General features: G+C 38.6%; 1 protein-coding gene across 2 annotated transcripts in view; it reads right to left on the bottom strand.

Moving 5' to 3' along the window:
- LOC128863210 (ATP-binding cassette sub-family C member Sur) overlaps positions 1-13,827 on the bottom strand; it is a 90,660-nt gene extending 76,833 nt beyond the window's left edge. Inside the window, exons 1-2 of one of the 2 annotated variants that reach the window (XM_054102248.1) lie at positions 13,335-13,827; positions 11,055-11,274 (exon numbers count right to left, since the gene is read on the bottom strand). In XM_054102248.1, coding sequence (XP_053958223.1) covers positions 11,055-11,212 — 158 coding nt within the window. In that variant the 5' untranslated portion in view covers positions 11,213-11,274; positions 13,335-13,827. The remainder of the gene's footprint in view (positions 1-11,054; positions 11,275-13,334) is intronic. The other variant, XM_054102249.1, reaches the window with a different exon arrangement.
- Positions 13,828-26,612: the final 12,785 nt, after the last annotated feature.

Below are 26,612 nucleotides of genomic sequence, written 5' to 3'. Positions count from 1 at the left end.
CGAAGGCGAGTCTGTTATCTGTTTTGCTGATTGAGTTACACACTCTTGCCCTCCACTGACACTATAAGCATTGTCTACTAGCCGGTGCGTGCTTCAATTTAAAAATTCAGTTAAAAAAATTTCTAACAGGGTCTGTAAGTTATCTTTGGAAGAATAATTGGATGACTAAATGGATCATTCTTTTGACTACTGCAGAGACAACTTCCAGCTGGGTAGTTCACACGCATACTCGTATATTTGCAAAATATCACAGATTAATATCACAGACCACATTTAACGGCAGTGAAATATGATGGCAGTGGGCCGTCTGAGTAAACTCTTATTGTGTCTGTAGCTGACATACCATTTGGCACTTGACAGCTGGGTTGACTCGCGCTCCATATGTTTCATCATAAATGCATTCACACGAATGAGTGTGTGAGTGAGTGGTGGGGTGTTCATGTGAGAAAATTTTGGGGAATACCGTAAGCAAAAAACACATTTTTCACTTTTACTCATTTTTAATTTTCTCTTTGTTCTTGTGCTTTTCAGCTTTGCTCGCGTTTCTTGGAAATTTCGATTCTAGTGAAAATGTGTCATGAAAAATTTGCGGAGGCATTTGGTATTGTTTGGTTAACAGATTTACGGGCAAGCTTTTGTTAAACAAAAACATATGTAGAGATGTATGTACTATGTAGGCATATAAACATTCACAAACAAGCAAGGCAGAAATGTAAAGCAGATACATCCATACATATGTATATATGTGCATATCGCTTAAATTGGGGGTGAAATATGCGTACTTCATTCCATTACGATAATTTCATTCTAACGACTATTTTGGCACGTGTACACATGAATTTGATATAATTCTATATAATTTTGCACAGCATTATTTTACACAGGTACAAGCCACATTGAGCAGGTGATAGCAGTGGAGCAGTTGATTTCAATTTTATTTATTTATTTGTTCTGTAAATTGTCTTATTTTGTTCAAATTTTTCTAATCTTTGTTTTTTTTTGTCATTCTATGGACCAAAAGCAAAACCAAAATACTTTGCTTTTGGTTTTTTGTCTGTGCTACTGCTATTACTACTGTGCCTTGCACAGGTATAATTTTTTTTTTTTTTTTAATTACTGACAAATTTTCAATTTTCTTCTGTAAATTAAAATTTGTAAAACTTTTGCTATAAAGGCACTTAAAGGCTTATTAACCACCTGTCAATTAAACCAGCACAAAATCAAATGTTGTTTTTTTTTATTTAAAAAGAAATTCAAAAAGATTTCAATTCTCGAAATTCCATGAAAATTTCAATTCTCGCACAAATAAAAAACAAAAACAAAAAGTAACTATTTATAACGGGTGATCAGATTGGAAGTACTTTTTCAAGAGGGTTTTTGACAGTTCACGCATCAACTAAATACATAATTTTTTTAAGTATTCATTGACATTTCATCATGGAATAACTTACGCCTCAACAACGTTTACAAATCGTACAATTCTACATATTACGAAAATCGACGCTCTGTGAAAAATGGTCATCGCGCGCTCAAGCCAACTTATGGTGTACATAACCATCCTAGCGAACGCACTATTCGGCAAACCATCGGCAAATGAGCAAATTGAGAATAATTTTATATTATTGGATGATACTTGACCAATTAGACTACGTACAACCCGAAGTAAAGAGAATAAATAATACGGCTGTGAATGAGAGTTCTGCCGTAGACCCGGAAGTATCGATTTGGCGCCGATCTCAACAAGTCAGCCTATCTTATGACACTACTTGAATGATTTTACCCAAAGATCTTGGTTTGAAAGCATATAAAGTACAGATAGTCCAAGATTTGAAGGGGTCTGATCTTCCAAAGCGCCATAATTTCAGTCGTTGGGCTCTTGAAGAGCTCGCCGAAGATCCGCATTTTGGAACTCGGATTTTATTCAGCATGATGATTAAGCCCATTTTTGGCTTAATGGATACGACAATAAGCAAAATTGCCGTATTTGGACTAAAGAGCAACCCAACACCATTCAAGAGCAGCCATTACATCCTTTAAAACCAACCGCTGGTGCGGCGTATGGGCTGGAGGAATCATCGGCCTATCAAAGACAAGACGGGCGCCAATGTAACAGTGAATGGTGAATGGCGAACATTATCGCGCCTTGATAAACGACTTTTCGACGTCGGAATTGAAAGCTCGTGATCTCCAACAAGACGGCCCGTGAAACAATGGATTTACTGCGTTGAGGTTTCGGTGATCAATTTTTATCTCGTCTCGGACGACTGGCTACCAAGATCACAACACATTTGAATTTTTATTTGTAGAGGTATATAAAGTCTTAATGCTTCGTGAATAAACCAGCTCCGATTGAGTCATTGGAAGCCAAAGTTACTGAAGTTATTCACAAGATAGCGGCCGAAGTCCTCCAGCGAGTCATTCCGCACAGATTTTTTTTTTTAATTTTTCTTTATTTATTGAATCTTTCTTGTATAAGAAACTAACAATAAGTTTACAAATCTTATATACTAATATAGAGTAATATGTTTCCTTGCCAGTGCTAAGAAACGAATTATTTGCTCAAATTAATATATTTTTACATACATATATGATTAAATCGGTTGTGAATCTCCAATTCTTCATAGTTGGGAGGTGGAAAGGCCTAGTTTCCAGTCTCCCTTAGAGCTTCCGTTGTCCCTCATGTCGATTGTGAAAATGTTGTTGTTTTTTGTTTTTTTTCGAATGTGATAGATGTGGTTGGAGGAAGTTGTGGACGGACTCTCATGTGAGATGAGATAATTAAGATAGTGCAGACTTGAAGATGTCTCGTTTTTTCAATCGTGTGTGACCTTCATCTAAAAGTAGATTTCGCGCTAGTTTATTGGGATGGTCTTCTAGCTTTTGTAGGTATTTTTTGCTCAACCGTACTATTTCATCGGCTACACGAGGTTTGCAAATATCTCTGTGAATGTTAGCGTTCTTTATATACCATGGAGCTCCCGTGATTATCGGCACAGATGCGGCCAAGATTAGAAAGTAAATGTCCTGAATGGTTCTACTGAAAAATAATATAGATTGCCCAGTCAATTTTCGTTGTTTTATTTCAATTTAAAATTCGATACCTCTAAATTGATCACCCTTAATTGCACGGGTTGTGCTTAATGCACTAAATAATTAAGACAATAAGCGGATAATTAGAACACTGAAGGTTTAGTGATGATGAAGCTCCCTTTTTAACTATCGCTAATAAATTAATGGTAGTGAAAAATACCCAACCCTGATTGCACCTAACTTCAATCAAAATACCGATGAAACTCAGTGATGATTGTTCAAAGAGAACGGCAAATGTCATGAAAGCGATAGACGGAAAGCAATTAAAAATAAATGGCATACGAAATTGATGGTTTGTAAATTTAAATAAAATTTTTCAAAAATAGATTTTTAATAACCACTTCCTTTTAAAATGTATAACACGAAAATGATCGAGACCAAAGCCGAAGCGGCTGGGGTGGGATGAATTTAGTGCCTTAGTTTGTAAGCTGAGTGAGTGACAGCAGGCACAACTAACCGAGATATTTTCGAAAACTAAATTACTGTTAATTTCCCGATTTCACAAGAAAAATTAAAAAAAATGTAAAGTTGTCAAATACTAATTGGGAAGGCTTAAGTGACTATATGCGAACAACAAAGTCGATAACTCAATTTAAAGCTTTATTGTGTCAATATATGTATGTATGTAGGTGGATGACTGAACATACATACATACATACATACTTTTGTACATCCACACCTACCATACCTGATACAACGCTATATGTTTATATTTACGTACATACACATTTTGAAGGAAATTCAAGAAAATTTGACTGTGATCTGGTTTTATTGATTTCTAAACTATCTGCTTCTTATCTTACGCCAATTTCAAATTTCGTTTATTTCTTTTTGATATTTGTCTTAATTTTACCTTCTCATGCATGTTTTCTTTTCGTTTGTTTATAAGAATATTAATCACGTTTGCTAAATTTAAGCACATTGTTTATATTTTATTGTATTTTATTTTTTTTTTTTTTTTTGCACACACACACGCGTATATTTTCATATGCAAAGTTGCCCCACAACTGTCGAGAATTCACTCAGTTCCTCACTCTGTACATTGATCATGATTTTCTCTTTTTCTCTCATTCATTTCCCTGCACGCTGCTCATTTGTTTATAAATTAACGTTTTTGTTGTTTATTTTGTTATGTTTATTACTGAGGAAATTCACTTACTCGGCGTTTTGCGAAATTTCCATCCAAAGAAAACACTCTACCGCACATAAATCGTTTCAATGTATGTGTGTATGTATGTAAATACTTTCGTTAGTAAAGTACGCTGCAGTGAAACACCAAACTAGTCCGAAAAAATATTAGTTTAAAACTAGAAATTCCTAAGGGAAATCGAACTAGTCCGAAAAATACTAAATTTGTACCGATTATAAAACAATTTATTCATGCGTAAGTTATTCATATTAAGTATACAGTTGAATATTTCGTCGCTTCAGCAACAAAAACATATTTAATATTATATTGAAAGACAAAAACATATTACTTATTGTATATCAAATCTTTTACTTTTGACAGCATTTTTCGCTTTTATTTAATCGTTTTCCAAATTGAAAATTGAAATTAGAATATTTATATTATATTTGTATGTACATATCTATTTATTTTTTCTTTCTACTAAAATTACATTATAGGAGACTAATATACAAAATGATAGATAGATAGGTTTGGCCATCCGAAGCGAAATTGTGCGAGTAAATTCGGTTGCCACGTCAACGAAGGGTCGGCAACAGAATTCTGCCCGCTCATTTCATACGTATGAGTGGAGGCTGTGTTGTTTTTTTTCGTATAACACGAACACCAATCACTCCTTCGAAATCGCTGAGAGCCGATTAACGGTCTGTGTAATATTTTAAATTATATTTAAGAAAATGGTTTTTTATTGTGTGTTTATAAATTTATTTTCTTTTCAGTGATTTTTATTTAGTGCTTTTGCTTCATAATTTGACTGGTCCATAAATGTATAGGGTGGGCCATGTAAAATTGAATCGGCTATAAAAAAAAACTAATCAATATTTTTTCAAACTTTTTTTTTTATTTTAAAGATTGAACATTGTCATTTATGAATGAAAAATAATATCGTTCAAATGACTGCCTCGACTGGCTTTACAGTAGGCCATTCGATCAACTGAATTTTTAAGCACATTTTCAATTGTTTGAGCTCCAATCTCATGAATGGCAACTTCGATTTCGTATTTTAAAGCATCAATCGTCTCTGGATGGTTCGCATAGCATTTGTCCTTAACGGCTCCCCACAAAAAATGGTCCAACGGGCTTAAATCACAGCTCCGAGGTGGCCAATTGATATCGGAATTTCGGCTGATTATTCGGTTTTCAAAAACGGTGGCCAAAAGTTCGAGTGTAACTTTGGCAGTGTGACAAGTTGCACCGTCCTGTTGAAACCAAATGTCGTCCAAGTCATCCTCTTCAATTTTTGGAAACAACTCGTTGAGCATGTCACGGTAACGCTCGCCATTTACTGTAAGCCGCGAGCATTTTCGAAAAAAAATGGCCCGATGATGCCGCCAGACCAAAAACCGCACCAAACTGTGACTCGTTGTGGATGCATTTCCTTCTCTACAGTAACGTGTGGATTTTCTGAGCCCTAAATCCGACAATTTTGCTTATTGACGTAGCCACCGATGTGAAAATGAGCTTCATCAGAAAAGAAGAAGAAGACTCACCACTTTGGAAATAGGTTTTCAATATTTCCCAATTTTGTTCAAGCGTATAGCGTCCCATTTCGTAAATGTCAAACCTTTAAGTAAATTATGAACACATTTGACATGTCATTTGTGTTACCATTCTCAAAAAAATAGGTGGTTCAAAAAGCAAACGCTATATGGCCCACCCTGTACTATTTTGAACTAGTATGCGACTGGTAAATTTCCAATCAAAATCTAGCAATTGACATTTCGTAGGACAGTGCCATGCGAGTATACAAAATAATAATTGTTTGTATGGAAAAAACTGACTAGTCAGGCAACATTTCGGTCTGCGGCTAATACTAGTTGTGAGGTAGTTTACAACTAGTCCATTTGACTACAGGATAATGACTACACATTTTTCATTACGAACATGCATACACACATTGATACAAATATGGATTTATTCATTACATGAGAACACATGTACTTGGCTATAGTATTCTTATATGTATCTATGTAAATGCTAAAGTTTTTATTGTTTACTTTAGTCTTAAATTTTTTCTTTTTTTTGTCTTAACAAATGCGTGAATGAATTGCACGCTTTTTATTTTTAATCACGTATTTGTACATATGTACGTTTGTTTATGTAGGTATTGTATACAAATGCTGTGATTATTTTGGAATTTTGTGCAATCAAATTGGCATTTAGTTCAAGTACGCCAGATTTTTTGTAAATAATAAGTAGGCAAGTGCTGCAATTATACATATTTTTAAGTATTCTTAGAAAATCTTAAAAAAAAAATACAAGGTGGCGCGAAAATAATCACTCTATCGGAAGATTTCATAATTCACACTTGTCAACTAAACAGCTGCCGCTCAACTACCGTATTTTTTTATTTCATCAAAAGTTGTTCAAAATTGGAAGATTTATTTTGAGCCACCTTGTACACTGAAAAATATTTTCAAATTTATAACGCACATGTATGTATGTAAGCAGACAGCATGGGATCTCATTTTCACAGTTCATTTTCAAAATTATAACTTCACAACACCCTGTGAATTGCCCAAATAAATGTATAATAAAGATGTACCCACCTTTTGAATATACATATTTTACTTGAACTTTTGAGAAGTTCTCACCGTTAAGATAAGTTCATAAGAGGTCACGCAATGCGCGATATAACGATTTCCTCCTTCTGCACATGACGTCACTGGGCGACGAACGAAGTGTACAGTGCAATGTATGAAACAGACAGAAAATGTGTTGCTCTGTGATTTCGTGACCTTATTGCACGCATTAGCTATGATTTGTTTAAAATAAACTTAAGTTTTGAAATATGGCGACCCTAAAAACGAAATACTTTAGTTACCAGTAGTAATTGGACGGAAGGGTTGGTGGGGGAGTATTCTGCGAGAAGCTCCCCATCAAACTCAAATTCGGGCTTCCGAACAACTGTAGTGTTTTCCAAGCGGAGGTAGCCGCAAATAAGGAAGCAGTGGATTAGATGCTCACTTCGGTAATTACCGTTAAGGAAATAAATATTTACTCCGATATCCAAGCTGCAATTAGGGCCTTGGGCTCGTTATTTGTACGTTCGAGATTGGTCGGGGAATGTCTGGCTTCCCTCTCGATTGCATCCGAATACTTCGATATCAGGCTAATTTGGGTTCCCGATCACAGCGGCATAGAGGGAAACTGCTGGGCTGATGAGCTGGCTAGACAGGGAACTGTAGAGATGGTTTCATCGCAAAATGAGAGGATTGGGGTTCCCTTAAGAGCCTATGGTCTGCTCCTGGAAAGATGGGCTTCGAGTCAACTCAGCGAGCGCTGGGCTAGTGCGCAAACGTGCAAGGTCGCGAGATCCTTCTGGTCACGGGTACATCGGGGACACTCGAGCGAACTCCTAAGGCTAACAAAGCCCCAGCTCTCGAGTTTGATGGGTATCCTTACCGGACATTGTCCGTTAGGTGTCCATGCGGTGAGACTTGGGATTGCCTGAAGTCCGTTCTGCAAAAGCTGTCTTGAGGACGAGGTGAAATCATCTCAACTGCTCTCGTCTGACAAAGATTTGAACATCTGGGCTCTCACTTTTTTGCTACGCCTGCGGATATAGCGGATTTAAATATCACACATGTGGTGAAGTTCATCAGTAGCTTGGTGCGGCTAATTACGAACGTAAATCAGCCAACGTCGGCGTCGTCGTAAGTGCATGGTCATAATCCCCTAATCCCAAGGTTCCTTCTTCCTTCCCTTCTCCTTTTTCCTTTCCCCTGTATGGCATCACAACGGACGAATTTTGAATATTTGTCCACGTGGGCCCCAGGCAAGGGCAGAGATTTAACCTTACCCAACCTAGCCTAGCTACCAGCACGTAAACTTCCAGGTCCATAGAAAGTCACATTTTATTTTGGCAGCTTTGATAAAGGAAACTGAAAGTTTCTCTGATAACGGTCTATTACTTACAGAAAGCATTTCAATTTATATCAACAATTCAGCCAACAGGTGTGGAGGCGGAACGGTGTTTTTCATCAATTAAGGGTCTTTCAAAAAAAACGCCTAGATGTCAGTAGTGGATAATTTCGAGATGGTACCTTTTTCAAGTCATTTTTATGGAAATAATCGTCTGAATGAGTCAACAATTCAAAGGTTGATGAAAAAATTTAAAAAAACTGGATCTGTCGAGGATAGAAAAAGACCAAAAACTGCCGGTTTACTCTATCACTAAATGAGGTGTGGATCGGTGTAAAGTTTTCGGAAATTACGAGTATATTTTCTAGCCGAGATCTTCTTCCAATTTTTAGCGTTCGTCCTGATGTGGTGCTACAAATGAAAGGGATTGCACTTTTATGCCACTTCGGAAAGGCAGATGTTTGTTATCAGAAGCTTCTTCATGGCAAACGTGTAATCAGAGGCTTGGCATTACCTTCCGATAAGTGTCCGCTGTTAGAAAAAATATTTTCTATCGTTTGATGATTCACGTTCACAGCATCAAACTCGGTAGTCACCCACAAGTCCACTCGCCGTTTTGGAGTATAACCTCGCCTTAACCACTGAAAAGTCTCCGTCGGTCAAATTAAGTGAATAATGAATAAATATCACCTCCTACTTTGGTCTTGCCTCGACTAACAAGTACAGCACTCAGACAACATTAAGTCCATTATACTGCACTCGGGTTAATTTTCTTTAAATCTACACAACCTCCGAAGAAATCTGAGTAGATCTTGTGGTGCCAAGGAGCCAAGGTGGTCGCTGCTTAACACATCAGTGCCGAAAACTCAAGCCTGATTCGAGCGAAGGCGTGGCAGACACAGAGAGAGTGGGCCGCCGTCTCACTATCATTTCCTTATCTTTACCCATAGAAAGGGCCCCGTCATCAGCTCAACCAGCCGCCTACAGTCCCCTCTGCTTAGTGACAGGAGGAACTGCGACAGTCGGTCGGACATGACAGGTAACATCAGTTTTGTCCATCTGCAGCCTCTCTCATCCTGCCAAGCTCGCTTGTGGGTTAGAGTAACCCGTTTGCTAACCGTGGCTTTGATGACTGCAGAACAGAGTGGCAGAACGAACTTCGGGCCAAAGAAGTTGGCCTCAGAGCCCATCCTAGCTAAGGAATTAGAGGTATTTTTACCCACAATACCCACATGTCCCGGGACCCATATTAACATGAGGCTACATAGTTCAGCCTGGATTTACAGGACTCGACTACCCTTGAAGTGGTTGGGGGCTGTCTATAGCCATAAGCACAGCTTGGCTGTCACTGCAGACACATATAGATCGGCCTCTCCTTGCAATTATCTTAATTGTGTAGCACTCCGGCAGGCTACGTTAGGAATTCATCTACGAAAAGCCTTCACGAGTGAGGTTGAAGGTATATTGACCAACGAGATTAAGGTGCGTAGATATGCCAGAATGATCTCTTCTGCTACACACTATTTTTTTATTTTTGAACTCAGCCAGAGCAAAGCCTTTTTGAAATAGGTCAACTCTTTTTCGATCTATAGCTCATGGTGTAAGTAAGGGTTATCTCGTGGATAACCTCGTTTTTTCAATTATGCAAATAAAAACGAAAAAAAGGCCAATATCCCCACATAGTTTATCCTAGTAGAATGAATGAAAGCAAAACTAATTCCATCAACAATCTCGACCGACCTTCCCTTAGCACAATACAATTGTTGATAACATCACAGGGCACTGTCTAATGGGAAGACATGGGAAGCGTCTGGAGTTTCCTTCTAATGACTTCTGTCGCAACTGCAGACATTTTAAAAATAGATAGAGTATTCATTTATAATTTTTACAAATTTGGCTTCGCTAGAAAACTAAGTCGTAAACTTAAAAAAATCGAAATCATAAAAAACATGATATTTCAGTAGGTAGTAAAAACAACAATGCATAAAATGTATCTTTCAAGGAATGAGCGGGAATGATGACATGGGACAAGAAAACGTTTCATACTTTCAAGTATAACCATTTAATTCGAAAAGTCCAACTTCAATTTTTTTAAGTGCATTGCATTTAATTGCATCTTAGTATGATTTAAGGGGTTAGGGGTAGTCAAATCTTTCAAAAAATTCGATTTTTTTTTTGCATTTTCTGAAAGTAAAATATCTTAAAAATATTGTGCGAAAATTTAAAGTGAATCCAACGCATACTTTTCGAGTTATTCAACAATTAACAAAGGACGCTCTGGCGCTCCGCAGCGTTCGTATGCTCAAAAAATGGTTGCTGCGTGTATGAAAGTGGCAGAAAAGCACGTTAACGATAGCGTTGGTTGTCGGTTTTTTAGTTTTAGTTAGGTTTAGTTAATTTTGGAAAAAAGTTTCGATCAGGCACAAGATTATCTATAAAACAAACTAATTTCTCTTGTGTGACTGATTTTAAGTGAATATCCAAAGACTTGTGATGATCACCGCAGGGCACTTCTGGAGAAACGGGCACCACATAAACAGCGATAACTTTTACAATTATTATTTATTTTCTTTTTTTGAAATTTTGCTACAGTCAAGTCAAAACATGATGTATTAATGCTATGATTTTATTTTTGTAAAATAAAGCAATTACTAGCCAAAAACAATTATTGAAAATCATCATTTTTTCGTGCCTCTGACTACTCCTAACCTCTTAAAAATTAATGAAATAAGACAGCAACAACCACCGTCACCCACGTAGAAAAAATTTATAGGTATATCCACAAATCACTGAAAACAAGGGCCGAATATAAAATTTCGATTTCATTCACTTTTTTAGTATTTTTTTCTTTCTTCAGAGATTTCAAGAAATGCATTCTATTAAATCCGTGCCGAAAGTTATTGGATATGCTTACCTGTATTTCCATTTCCGCAATACGTGAATACCAATTGCCAACAACATTACGCTAACGACAATACTCAGGCGCCATTTGAAGGCACTAATACTGCAAATATCCGTATTTAAGTTTTGGGAAACTTCACTTATATTATCGCAATTGAGTGTGAGAATCATTTTTATAATATTTGTCGAGTTTTATTTTAGCTTTAAGGGCGAATATTTTATAACTTTTTTCACTTTATTTAAAAAAAAAATTGTAAAAAAATGCAATGAAATAATTCAAAAAATGTATTTTTAGTACACACATACATTTACGTATATTAGGACGGATTAATTTGTATGAAACGATTTTTTTCGACATCCTTCTGAGCAAATTCGGACTGTACTAGGTTATTCAATAAGTTTTGCGGTTTGGTAAGAGATGGCGTTGCTACTAGTCTTATTTATTGTTTATTGTGTTGGTAAGCTCTTCGTATAAACGTCTGTGAAGTTTCACTTCAATCTGTCAATTCGTTCTTTCTTTACAAGCTATTTAGTTTATCGGCGTATAATTTTCTACAATGGAAAAAATCAAGTATCGTCTAGTGATGGAATTTTTATTTTTGGAGGATTTAAAAGCAAAAAAAATGTATGAAAGAATTTTGAAAATGTGCAAAGACTTATCGCCATCAATTAGCACAGTAGAGAGATGGGTTTCTGAATTTAAACGTGGTCGTACAAGCTTTGAAGATGATCCACGTCAATGACGTCTAAAAACAACAACAACACCAGAAATCGTAGGAAAATAAAGGCAAAATCGTATTGGAAAATCATCGAGTGTCTGAAAGAAAATTAGTAGAAGCCCTAGGCATCTTATTGGGAAGTGTAAGGAATATTTTTACTGAAGTATTGGGTTTGAAAAAGCTGTATGCACAATGGATGCCGCATTCGCTAACAGTGAAACAAAATCACATACGAAGGCGGCTTTCCCCGCAACATTTAAACCGTTTGGAAGGATAAATGGAATTTTGTGCGTCGATTCATCACTATAAACGCGACTTGGGTCTATCACAATGATCATAAGTCAAAACAAGAGACTAAAGAGTGGTGTGAACCTGTTTTTCGGCTCCGAAACGAGTTCGATTCCAAAAATCGACCAAAAAGGTTTTAGCATCAGTTTTTTGGGATGCTCAAGGAATTTCGTTTGCAGATTAGTTGCAAACTGGTAATACAATAAATTCTGAATGTTATTGTAAACTTTTAGATGAACTGAAGGGAAAAATTCATGAAAAAATACCTAGTCGAAATGGGAAAAACTTTATTTTTCGTCAGGCCAATGCAGCGGACGCCCATCGGCAGGCAATGGCCAACCTCCGAGCGCATTTATGCCATAAAAAAGCTCCTCCTAAAAATATCTGCCGTTCGGAGTCGGCTTAAAACTGTAGGTCCCTCCATTTGTTGAACAACATCAGGACGCACGCCACAAATAGGAGAAGGAGCTCGGCCAAACACCCAAAAAGGGTGTACGCGCCAATTATATATACATATATATTTGTAATGCATCGTGTCACAAGATGTCTATTAGCAGTGGCAGAAAACCATGAATTAAAGTTGGATTCACAAGATTTGGCCCCTGGCGACTTCCATCTGTTTCCAGACCAAAAAAATGCATGCGCGACAAGCGTTTTTCAGGATATGATGAGGTCACAACAGCTGTGGAAGCGTTGTGGCTGTGGTTGTTGTTGTAGCAGCATTCCCCATATATGTACGGGCGACTGCTGCTGGAGCGACTACAGTGCTTGGCCGGATATAAGTCCGAGCCGTTCCGGTCACGTAGCAAGCGACTGTCCGGTGGAAGCGTATTTTGCAGCCCTTCCAGATTCTCAATTCAAGGATGAAATTCATAAATTATAGTCTCTTTGGAAGAAGTGTATTGATGTTCAGGGAGACTATATTGAATAATAAAGTGTGTTTTAAGCCATAAAATCGTGCTTTTCTTATCGAACCGCCAAACTTATTGAACAACCTAGTACATACACTGTTTGAGTGCCGCACGAAAAATTAACCAAATAACGCTGGATATTGCCACTCTATTTTTTTGTACTATTTCTTAAAACATTTCTAATTTTTCCATGTTCCCCACAAAGTTTGATGATTATCGACAGATGTCTTGAAATATAATAGATTTTATGGTTCCGGTGGAAAAACCGCACTTTTTTTTGATTTTGGTAAGGCACCCTATTGCATATACATATTTATGTATATATGTACTAAAAATAATTTTAAAAATATAAATCTTAAAACTCGTCGAACTGACAGTTGAAAGCACAAATTAAAAAAATCCAAAATCTGAAATCCAAATATTTTTGGCCGTAAATGTACACTTCAACTTTTATATGGCATACGAACAAGTCTATTTACTCCACTGGATGCTGTATTATGTATAATTCTACACAATTTGAAATTTTGCAAATGTTCTAAACGAATATTTTCATATAAAATTCAAAATTCACACACACGAAATACAAAAATACAATTTTTGTTGATTTCCAGACGCGAATGCCGCCCGCTGATCGTTTCCAAATGTATGAATATTAATATAAAATTATACAACCGCACAACAACATTTAAAAATTGAAATTCACCAAACATTTGTTTATTTTGCCCCAATAAACAATAAAATACTACAAATGTGTGTTTTTTTCTAATTTATGACGGCGAAAAAATCAGAGGCAAAAAAACACTTGCGCTAAATTCAAATGAGGTATTCACTAATTTTCTTGACCGAATTTCGCGTGCGTTTCCGCCGATCGACGCGGCACATCTGAACGGCGGCAGCCAAAGTTTCGACGATGCCACACTAGACACTCAATTGAAGGCACATGCGAGTGGCTGAAGATGCTCGCATATGTATGTATGTATGTATTTGTATATATCCCAAAAGCACAGATCTACAACAATAACATTCATCTGTACGAATGCATATGAATATGTAAACTCATTCATTTTATAGAACTTCTACTAACCATGCGTTGGTTTCATTACACAGAAGTCAACAATCAGTCATAAAGCTTTTGTGGCAAGATTATGTTAATCCTCGGATCTTCCAATGTCAGGATCATTTTCTCTTCCACTCATGACATGCGATTGCTAAAGAGCACAAATGCACCTATGTATGTATGTATGTTCACATGTGTATGTAAACATATGGATTGCCGCCAAGAATGACAGCGCATGGATTGCCGCATTTAACATCATTATGAGGTACATATTTACGCTTCAATAGTACTCTCAGGCCCGCACATATGGCATTTACATACTGATACAATTTTCAAAAGTAATCACACGCGTTAACGGGTATTCTTACGAGGATGGTTGGAAGATATCCTGAAAATTAGAACAGATGACTGCGATGACTCAAATCCAGCATTTTGCCTATCAAAAAGCATGTCTCAAAAAAACACACACAAGAGGTCAAACATGGAGCTACCTTTAGTCTTATTTGGGAATTAAAAGACATAGCGCGCAGGCCACAGGTAATAGCTTCATGTTCACACTCAACATTACCAACAGCCTCCACGATCCAAGGATGATGGTCTATGATGATCTATTTAGCTAGCTTTGTAGCTGTGGCGAAAAAGAAAATTGTGAGGGGAACTTTAGCTGGCACGTCACTTGGGGATTCGGCAGCCGATTTCTGCACGATCATTTCACATATATTCACACACTCGTCCAATCAGTCGGTGCTCAGACGGCAACGAACTGTCATTGGTTGATTTTTTTCATATATCACCAACACTTTTTCAGTTTTTTGTAAACACATCTCAAGTGACGTTAGCCCAACTGCTGATTCTGTAAAAATTGCTCAGAGCTCTATAAAAGCGCTCTGTTAAAGAACCAACCTTTGAAATATTTTCACCATGTCCACTATCCACCATCTTGTCTCTCTTACCGTCGTTTGAAGGTCAATCATCCAAAGATGATAGATTCTAGGTTTGCTCGTTAGGTGTGGTGAAAAAAAAATTTTGAAGGGAACTTTGGAACTCTAAGCTAAAGCTAAATTTTGTGAAACACAAAACGAATGACGTCGGCATGTCTGCCAAATTCGGTCGATTATAAATAGAACTCGTTCCTCTGTATTACGGTCGACTCTTTTGTGGGCACTAACTGACAGCCATCCGAAACACACTCCGACAACCATCTACTCATACTGTAAAAACGGAGAATATTAGCACCATCTCACACACGATGACCCGATTTTTCCATGCTAATTTAAGTGTGAATTTTTTAAACTGAGTTTAACTGAAAAGCAGAGATTTACTCGTCCTGAAAACCTTACCCTATTTGGAACATCCAACACTGGTTTACCCGATTTCGGTGCGATCGTACCAACAAAAGTTCCAACCTCGCTGGTGCTGATCGCTAAATTGAGGTCGCCACACCAGAAATTATCGATTAAGTCCGCGTTATGACGGTATTTGGCGATCTGAAAATGAAAATGCGTGAGCTACAGAGTTAGTGCAATATTCAATGAGTGCAGTTTGGCGTAAATATTTACTTATGTGAAAGGTATTCACAAATGAGTGTCTCGTTTGCCCACTATTGACAATCGCAAATGAACGAGTTTTTCACCACACCTTAATTGTTAGCGAAACATGAACCCCAAGGATAAAGGATACACAAGCTCTGCTCTTTAACTATGTAAAAAGAAAATTGTGAGAGGATCTTCGGCTGCCTCGTCACTGGGGAATTCGGTAGCCACATTTTGCACGATCGTTATACAAATATTCCCACACTCGCTCACACACGTATCAACACACTCGTCCAATCAATCGTTGTTCAGACGGCAACGAAGTGTCATTGGTTAATTTTTTTCGTAGACCACCAATAATCTCAGTTTTTTTAAAAACACCTCACAAATTCATCACTGTGTACCGCAGGTCACAGATCACAGTCGAGGTAATCAACTTTTCGTGGCGAAGAGAGCCAAGACTTAAAACAGATTCATAAGTCGGCATGGAAGGCGGTCGGCATCTTATGCTGCTCGCTGGCAACTAATAATCATTAGTAGGAAAAAGAACTATTCAATAATGAATGTTGCTCTTCGATTTGATTTTTGGATACAGTGATTGTCTTGAATAACTCGAGCAAATAGATTTCAATATTTTTCACAGAATCTTACGTTTTCAACCACCTTCTTGACACAGCTCGAGACAATTATTATTCATTAGATCCAATCGGTCGCCGTAGCCGAATGGGCTGGTGCGTGACTACCATTCGGAATTCAGAGCGAACGTAGGTTCGAATCTCGGTGAAACACCAAAATGAAGAAAAAGTTTTTTCTAATAGCGGTCGCCCCTCGGCAGGCAATGACACAGCTCTGAATGTATTTCTGCCATGAAAAAGCTCCTCATAAAAAATATCTGCCGTCCGGAGTCGGCTTGAAACTGTAGGCCCCTCCGTTTGCGGAGCAACATCAAGACGCACGCCACAAATAGGCGGAGGAGCTCGTCCAAACACCCAGAAAAGTTCATAGTTGAATCGTTTTATGCTTAGATTCAGTTATCATTTGACATTTCAGTTGACATTTGTGAACTAGTCTGGAAGATTTTTGAATCATGGACTGAAATAAAGCTGAAATGAAATGAAATGAAAATTATCCCTCATCCAACATGTTTTCTAGATTTAGCCTTCTACGGCAGTGTGCTGTCTTCGAATAGGGAAAAATGGCTCAGCGGTAAGAGATTCTTGTGAAAAATAGGCCAAAAAATTGGCTAAAAGGTGACTATATTCAAAAGTAAAAAGTTTTTATCCTTGCTTACTCAAGCCATGCAGGAAAAGCTTCAAGGTACCGGCCTCAAATATCAACGCTAGAAAAACGAAAGCGCTGCATCGCAATGAGGTCGGTTTGCTACCTTGGCTGCATGATCACCCCTGAAGGCGGCTCTGTGTACTGAAGGATTAGCAAAGTTATTTCATCTTTTGGCATTCTCGCGTCTTTGTGGCAAAATAACAACATCAGCCTTCATAGCAAATTGCGCCTCTATAACACTAATGTCGAATCTGTCCTCCTATCTATATGGTTACACATATATATATGTATATTGTCCTACTGTTCCGCGAGGAAACAAAGGGCCGCGACAAGGTTTCTCCATTTCCCTCTGTCATGCGCCAAACTCTTGATTTCGCTCCAGGTTTGGTTTGTTTTAAATACGTCTGCTTCCCGACTCCTCCTGCAAGTCAGCGCTGGTCTAGGTTTCGCAACCGTATATAAGAACGAACTTGGATATAATTGCACCACATGATTGAGCGGGTAATCTCGAGACGCCTGCATTGCATTTTACGAATTTTTTGACCCCGTACAATATCCAACTTGGACCTGCTAGAAAAAGCAAGCCAGCTTGACATGGCGACTGAAATCCGAAAAAGGAAATGAGAATGGATAGAACATACGGTATTAAGAGGGGATGTCAATCTTATAGGCAGGCCCTGCGTTGGAACCCCTTCCAACAAGTTGGCTGAAGAGTGGGTAGCCCACCTGGAGATGCTCAACAGAAGCTAAAATGAACTCTTCTGATCTTAACGGAACGAACTGGGATATATAGCTTAAAACCGTGTCCGTCGGCGAAGAGGCGTAGTCGACGCCATTTGCTCCAATAGGAGTTAAAGAAAAAAATTAATAAATAATTAAAAATAAATATCCTGAATGTATTATTCTTTATTTCAAATTTCAGGACATGTTGTTCCACCCTCGTACACCTTACTATCTTCTTATCATATGCCATCGTTCTCTCTCGATGTGTGCTATAAAATATCTAAAAGGTATCGTCACTCATTATTTGTCCAAGAGATGCTACCGGCCGGTCTTCTTTGTTGACTCGCCATGCATATATGTATGTATGTATGTATGTGCATATGTACATCATATTTGTACTGTCAAAACGTAATTTCACTTCATTGTTATGCGCGGTAGACATTTGTATTTATGTAAGTATGTATGTATGTATGTATGTGTGTGTATACTCTGTCTTCATATTCTTTGTTAAAAGTAATGCGAATGAAAGTAAGTCTCTTATTGAAACATATAGGATGTTGTTGTTGTTACATATTGCAGCACCACCTTTACCAAACCCAGAGTGTATTAATTGTTGACATAGGCCAACAAAGTGTATCAATATTTCATCGTTTATTAGAGAGATGAAGTTGTTTCGTTCCCACGACATTTAGTTTAACAACAACGAAGTGGTTTCACCACAGTGGGAATTTAAGGGGGAACTTTAAGCTTAAACTAGTGGAACGAGTCCTAAGTGAGCCCTTCTTTACCGCAACGTACCTAAGCCCAGCTCCCAAAAAACAAACCCATCCGAACTCAATCACACGTTGAAACAAAAGACATCCCAAGCACTGACAGCCTTATGGCAGTGCATGAGTGTTTTTGGGAAAACGTGGGGTCTTTCTTCTAGCAAGGTCCTATGGATCTACATGGCTATGATAAGACCTATTATCACCTATACATCAGTGGTCTGTATGAGCACACTCTCTCTCGTGGGAGTCAGGAGGACCTTATCGAGACTACAACACACTGTGACCATCTGTTGCGTCGGAGCTTTTCCGACTACTTCAGGCACGGCATTAGATGCTCTGATTAATCTACCACTACTTGATGTTTTCATCCAAGGATAGGCCTTGAAAGCCATCTGCAGACTGTTCGGCATAGGGCAACAGAGTAGGCATGGACTTCGATCCAACGATCCTCGCCATGCCCCTTGACTCCTCCATGCCATCCAGAGTTGTGCTTGAAAAGAGGTACAATGTGGTGCTTCTAGAGGCTCAACTGTGGTCAAACTCAAAAATGAGCCCGGCAATCACTGTTTTCACATTTTCACGGATGGCTTCAGGACCGAGCTCGGCTCCGTTTCTAGGGTCTACGCGGGACAGAATTGCACTTTGCTCTTGGAATGCATACATCTGTGTCTGCAGCGACAGCTAAGCTCCGCCCATAGCCTTAGACAGCCCGCCAACCACATCAAGGGTCGTCGAGTTCTGTAAATCCAGGCTGAACTATGTCGGTAGATATAATAGCCTGATGCTAACATGGGTCCCGGAAATCGTGGGTATCGCGGGTCACGAGATCTATGACTCTTTAGCCAGAATGGGCTCTGAGGCCAACTTCCTTGGTCCGAAGCCCGTTCTGCCACTCTCTTCTGCAGCCATCAAAGCCACGGTTAGCAAACGGGTTACTCTAACCCACAAGCGAGCTTGGTAGACTGAGAGAGGCTACAGATGGACAAAACTGATGTTATCTGTCATGTGCGACCGACTGTCGCAGTTCCTTCTGTCACTAAGCAAAGGGGACTGTAGGAGGCTGGTTGGACTGATGACGGGTCACTTTCTATGGACAAAGCACAGCACATGGAAAAGGTGGGTATCTCAGTCAGTGCACTCTGCCCAGGATGTGGAGAGGAGGATGAGACGGCGGACCACTTTCTGTGCGTATGCCCCGCCTTCGCTCGAATCAGGCTTGATGTCTTTGGGACTAATGTGTTAAGAAGCGACCACCTTGGCTCCTTGGCGCCACAAGATCTACTAAGACTTCTTCGAAGGTCGAATAGATTTAAATTAAATTAAAAGGGAATCCGAGTGCAGTACTGAGTGCAGTGTCTGAGTGCTGTATTTGCTAGCCTGCCGCGACAAAAAAAAATTTAATTTTCAAACTCAATGGCGCCAACAGTCTCGATCCACCATCTTTCCTCTGGGAGTCAACTCTTAGTCCCTGTTATATGTGGAGCCGAATAAATCAATCAAGCCACGAAAGCTGCAGCCTTCTGTATTCTGTCAACCGTGACTGGTCTTACATACGTTGGCGCTATGCTCTCAATAATAAGCAAATTTTTGTAGAGCTATGCCTTCGTCCAATGCATTGCGGCCATCCAATACAAGTTGTCTCGAGGCTCAAAAAAAAGTTAGACAAAATAGTTGATTATTCTGAACGTCCCTCCTCACCTCACTGGAACAATTCCATGCAGCATGACTGCTCCTAATACTTCTTCTCATGGACCCTGGACCCGAAGTTTATTTCTGCTCCGTTTGCCAAAGACGGATCCACTCAAACTCCACTTGGGTTAGATGTAATCAGTGAAATGGGTGGTGACATTTAAATACATGCTTAGGCCTTAAGACACGTAGGGAGTGGTCTACACTTAGCCACTACAGACTCTACTTCACATAATGCGGTCCTTCACTAGGTCCACAAACGGAACCTCTACGACACCTCAGAGCTCACCTGAGCAACATAACTCCCCCTTCTGTACCTCCGCAACGTCTCCGCAACCCACCGCCATAAATACGGAAGCTAATCGCTGGCTTACCCAGAAGCGTTGGACGTATCGAAGGCTTTCGACTCAGTCAACCACCTAATCTACAAAGACCCTTTTTACCACCTGGATGAAGCAGTTAAAAATGAAAATCGATGATATACCAATACCGACTGCAAACAATCCCACCATTTTTGGATTCACATTCGACAGTTTACTCGCCTTCTCGGCGCATACAAACGCAATCACCACTAACCTGCGAAATCGCAACAACGTCTTCAAGACAAAGAAATGTTGCTGGCGTCATTTAAAGCAATTATCCGGTCGATTCTAAATTCCCCCGCACTCTTCTGGTCACCTGGCAATAGTGATTCGCCTCAGACCTGTCAGAATACTGCGTTCAGAACAGTCGCGGGATGCCTTCTGATGACTCGCCTGTAACATCTCCGTGACGAGGCTTCCATGCTTAAGGACCACAGTAAGATGCATAAAATGAATAGCAAGTAATATCTGCTGGGGTACTACCGTAGAAATCGCTCTACAGGGACTTGCTAAAGGCTAAGCCACTGCCCTGGTGAATCAGAAGACATCTCTTCGAATATACTGACAAGATCTAGGACCAGACGCAACTTTAACTACTTTATTTGCAATTTAGTGGTAGACATTCAACGACATTTATCGGGAGTCTTGTATAAATTTTCTTAACTTCCGTCCACTGAATATCTTCATCGGAGTCCAACCACCACCCATCCCACATGAAGAGCTTCAGTTGCCTCGTGAGACCCACGTAACTTTCGCTCAATTACTTATCCAGAATCGGCCCCGACATACTCAATATAGGTCCGGCATGAGAAGATGCCCCGCACCATACTAACCACCTATTCTCATACCCTCTTAACACCCTTCAACAACAAGTTCAAGCGAGAATAACCAGACGGCGGACCCAGCCATTTGAAGAAGATCTCATTCAATATCAAACTACTCGTAGCGGTCGCTCCCAGGTCTGAACAGGTGATTTGGCATCCTATGTAAAGGTACAAAATCAAATCTAATTTTTTCCTAAAGTTTCTAAAATCTTAATAAATACCATCTTTGATTGAAAATGAGCTTTTTATGATATTATACTATAAAGTTATTATACTATTGATAAAGTTTGGAGAGCAACGCATATAACGAGGCGCACGAAACTGAGAATCTTCGAGTCCAATGTGAAATCTGTCCTCTTGTATGCATGCGAAACGTGGAACGCGTCAACACGTGACATACAAGCAATGCAAGTACTCATCAACCGCAGCCTTCGCAAGATCACGCACATTTTTTGGCCTAACGTCATATCAAACTCCGATCTGTGGACTATAACGAAACAGATACCAGTCTATCTCGAAATTCGACGCCGCAAATGGAAATGGATCGGTCACACACTTCGAAAGCCATATGGTGATATCACTAGAGCAGCCCTGGATTGGAACCCCCAAGGCAGCCGCAGACCTGGCAGACCATCTAACACGTGGAGGCGACTAGTAGAAACAGAAGTGCAACAAGCAGGCCGCTCCTGGCGGCAAATAAAATTCCTAGCTTCTAATAGATTTAACTTTAACTTGTTTATTGAGGCCCTTTGTTCCACCTAGGAACCACGGGAAAATTTATATATATATATACTATAAATGGCATTGTTTGTTTGTAGAAGATACTTTTGAAAATTATTTCACAATTAAAAAGTTTCATTGTCGCTGACTAATATAAGCTTTTTTTGATTCCTCCAGAGTGATGTGAAAAGTGTAATATAGATAAAGACAATATTTTTATTCATTAGGGATCCTTAGCCTGAGCTCAGTACAGTTATATACATATACTAGCAAACCCGGCCCCCTTCGCTGGGCACACTAAAATAGAATAGATATGGTTTACAACAGAAAATACAGTATAATCTCGATAATTCGGACAATTAAATACCAGAGGTTGTCCGAAATATCGAATTTTCCAGATTATCGAGTGGGTAAAAAATTTAATAGAAATCAGTAGATCAGTAATTAAATGAAATAAACTTTTATTTAATCTTAAATTGATTAATATTCAATGAGTTATATGTACATATATTAGTTTTTATTCGGCCGTAAAATAATTCAATATATTCGTTTGCCGCAATTTTGTTTCATTTCTCTTTCTGAAGGCAATATCTCTGAGACTCACAAGTTTTAAAATGTCTCCGGATGAAAATTCCTGTTCCTCTGCATATTTAATACAACTATCAAACGCGACAATAGCTTGAGAGTGCGACATTTTACGATCTTGACTTTCATTTTCGTCAAGACGGCTGTTCTCGTTATCTTCTTCCTCAATCTCGTTGATATCGAAATCAGTGTCGTCATTCAACCACTCAGTAATCTCGTTATCATTATATACATCAGGGGATATTTCAACAAGAAGATCAATTATTTTAGTTGAGCTGCTGGGCCGTAGCATCGCAAGAGGCAAATCATCATCTGAGTCCCATTCTTCGTCATAAAGAATTTTGTTAAAACATTTTCTGAGCACGCGTTCACCCACATTTTTCCAAGCATTAGACGATAAAAAAGCCACATCTTTTAATGTAAAGTTTTTTAAAGATTCCGGGAGATTGCTCGTTGGGCTGGACAAAAGTAGAGACAAAAAACTCTTCCGATAGTTTGTCTTTAAAATTCGGATAGCATTTTGGTCCATTGGCTGTATAAGAGCCGTGCAGTTTGGTGGCAAAAACATAACATATATGTCCTTATCGGCATCCGACAGTGATTGGGGATGGTAAGTTGCATTGTCTAGCAGTAAAATGGCTTTGGCTGGTAAATTCTTTTCCTTTAAGTAACGCTTTACTTCTTTAACGAATGAGTTTTCAAACCAATTTTTAAAGATTTGCTCTGTCATCCAAGCATTTTTGGTATGGGAGTACCCAAGCGGAAAGTTTACTTTTTTAAACGCTCTGGGGTTTTTGGCTTTCCCTATCATGAATAATGGAAGTTTATGTTCTCCGGTTGCATTACAGCAAACTAGAAGTGTTACTCTTTCTTTTCCAATTTTGCGCCCGGGTGCGGATTTTTCATTATGCAATGCAAGGTTTTTTTCTGCAAGTTTTCTCCAAAACAAAGCAATCTCATCTGCATTATAAACCTGATCATACGTAATGCCCATTCCTGCAATTTTCTTTCGCAATTTTTCAATAAAGGGTTGCACAGCAGTAGAATCATTGGAAAGTTTTTCGCCAGATATTTTTAAGAATTTAATTCCATATCGAGAGCGAAAATTACTAAACCAACCATTACCAGCCACAAATTCCACACTTTGTCCGTAAATTTGGGAACAGAATTGTTTGGCCTTTTCTTTGATGATTTCCGAGGAAATCGGTGCATTGTTTCGTCTTGCGTTTACAAACCATTTATACAAGTGGTCTTCCATCTTTTCAAACTCCGCAGGTCGCATAGTTTTATGCTTTCCAAGGCCACATTCTGTTCTAGCAATGTAACTGCAAAATATAATCAAAGGAGTGTAAACTCTTCTTACAAAATGTTTTCGTTTCTTACCTATCAATCTTTAATCCACTTGATTTTATGTCCGAAATTGTAGATTTACCTACATTGTATTGCACAGCTAGCTGTCGAATTGACTGTCCTTCACTTAGTTTCTTAAGAACTTCTTTTTTCTGGTCTATCGTTAAAAACGTATGTTTTTTCTTAGCTGCTGGTGCCATAGTTAAATTTATACAGTCCACAGTTAAAGAAATTATGGAGTTAATGTTTGAAATTAGCTACTGAACTACACGTTACGCAAATATGCTTATGAATATGAACTAGGAGCCTGACGAGCACTTAAACGCACTATTCACGCAAAGTAGTTAGCAGGGGAGTCCCCTTTATAAAATAAAATAAAAAATAACGGAATTCCTTTTTATTTCAGCATATTCACTGGAAAATAAAGAAGTGTCCGAATTTTAGAGGTACATGAATACGTGGTGTCCGGATTACAGAGACTTCAATAGAAAACGTTTTGGTGTCCGGATTACCGCGCTGTCCGAATTATCAAGTGTCCGAATTACCAAGATTAGACTGTATATGTTTTCATATTATTTATTTCTTTATTCTTTATTCAAGCGCTTTGGCATAAACAATATTTTTTGTTTTTCTATTTGTTTTTGAGTAAATATAAAATATAAATTGAAAATCAGGAAAAAAGAAGATTGCTTTTAAATTTCAAATCAACGCATATGAATAAACAATCGTCTTTTTTCCTGATAATCCATGAATTTTTCGTTTCAATTTATATGTTTTATTAAGCATTGGAGCTTTTTTAACCATTATCCATTTATATTTTTCAAAACAAAAAAACGAAACAAAATTTTTTTTCCACGAACACATAATTTCATTCGGATTTCACATTAAATTCTCAAATTTCGTAAGAAATTATTCACTGTTCCAAAATCCAAATGGCATCCAAATCAGAAAGAAATATTGACACATTGTAACTCACACTGTCAATTTGACAGTTCAGTTCCGCCCCAAGCGTTAAAAAAGTAAGCGACATTATGGCTGGCTCAAAAGAACGCTGTACCCGTTGCCACTGCTCCGAATTACAACCAAACTTTACGAAACCCATTTTCAGTACTTACTTAACAATGTGCATAAGTTTGGTTTAATTCGGTGCAAAGACACGGCGGGTCCACGTTTTGGCATATATTTCGAGACCCTAGTCATCAATAGGTATGAAAATTACCCCGTATTAAAGCACTTATCAACAACTTTCATTTGATATCCATATTGTACAAACACATTCTAGGGTCCACGTTTTGGTCTCTATCTCGAGACCCTAGTCACGGAGCGGATGGAAATACTCTGAACTAAAGCATTCACCAACAGCTTCCATTTGATACCCATTTTGTACATACACATCCGAAGGTTACCCGGGTCCACGTTTTGACCTATATCTCGAGCCCCTATCTACCAATAGGTATCCAAACTATACGGAAACCATCTTCAATACCTCCTTAACAATGTGTGTAAGTTTGGTTTAATTCGGTGCAAAGACACGGCGGGTCCACGTTTTGGCATATATTTCCAGACCCTAGTCATCAATAGGTATGAAAATTACCCCGTATTAAAGCACTTATCAACAGCTTTCATTTGATATCCATATTGTACAAACACATTCTAGGGTCCACGTTTTGGTCTCTATCTCGAGACCCTAGTCACGGAGCGGATGGAAATACTCTGAACTAAAGCATTCACCAACAGCTTCCATTTGATACCCATTTTGTACATACACATCCGAAGGTTACCCGGGTCCACGTTTTGACCTATATCTCGAGCCCCTATCTACCAATAGGTATCCAAACTATACGGAAACCATCTTCAATACCTCCTTAACAATGTGTGTAAGTTTGGTTTAATTCGGTTCAAAGACACGGCGGGTCCACGTTTTGGCATATATTTCCAGACCCTAGTCATCAATAGGTATGAAAATTACCCCGTATTAAAGCACTTATCAACAGCTTTCATTTGATACCCATATTGTACATACACAACCAAAGGTTACCCGGGTCCACGTTTTGACCTATATCTCGAGACCCCAGTCACGGAGCGGCATGAAAAATACTCTGTACTAAAGCATTCACCAACAGCTTCAATTTGATATCCATATTGTACAAACACATTCTAGGGTCCACGTTTTGGTCTCTATCTCGAGACCCTAGTCACGGAGCGGCATGAAAAATACTCTGAACTAAAGCATTCACCAACAGCTTCCATTTGATACCCATATTGTACATACACATCCGAAGGTTACCCGGGTCCACGTTTTGACCTATATCTCGAGCCCTATCCACCAATAGGTATCCAAACTATACAGTTTGTGTCCGAAAAATCCAAATATCTTACGGAACCCTATTTTTTTCCAAAATAAAATGTAATCCATGTTACTCTTGGATAATGTAGTTTTCGAATGGTGAAAGAATTTTTAAAATCGGTCCAGTAGTTTTTGAGCCTATTCGTTACAAACAAACAAACAAACAAAGTTTTCCTCTTTATAATATTAGTATAGATATGCATTTAATTGGCACTTAAACCCCTTATTGGGTTTTCGGCCTAGCTCCTCCTCCAATTAGTGGTGTGCGTCTTGCTGTTGCGGCCCCCGTAGCAGAATGGGCTGGATTTCCAACTAAAAACCGAATCAATATGCATTAACACATTAAGCCCACGGTATAAAAGTAATGCTGGTTAGCCTTTCCACTTTTACTGAGTAAAAACAAAAGTTTTAAA

Source organism: Anastrepha ludens, chromosome 5 (assembly GCF_028408465.1).
Source record: "Anastrepha ludens isolate Willacy chromosome 5, idAnaLude1.1, whole genome shotgun sequence".
Taxonomy (NCBI): domain Eukaryota; kingdom Metazoa; phylum Arthropoda; class Insecta; order Diptera; family Tephritidae; genus Anastrepha; species Anastrepha ludens.
The sequence above is the reverse complement of the archived record's forward strand: the minus strand, read 5'-3'. Positions and strand labels throughout refer to the sequence as shown.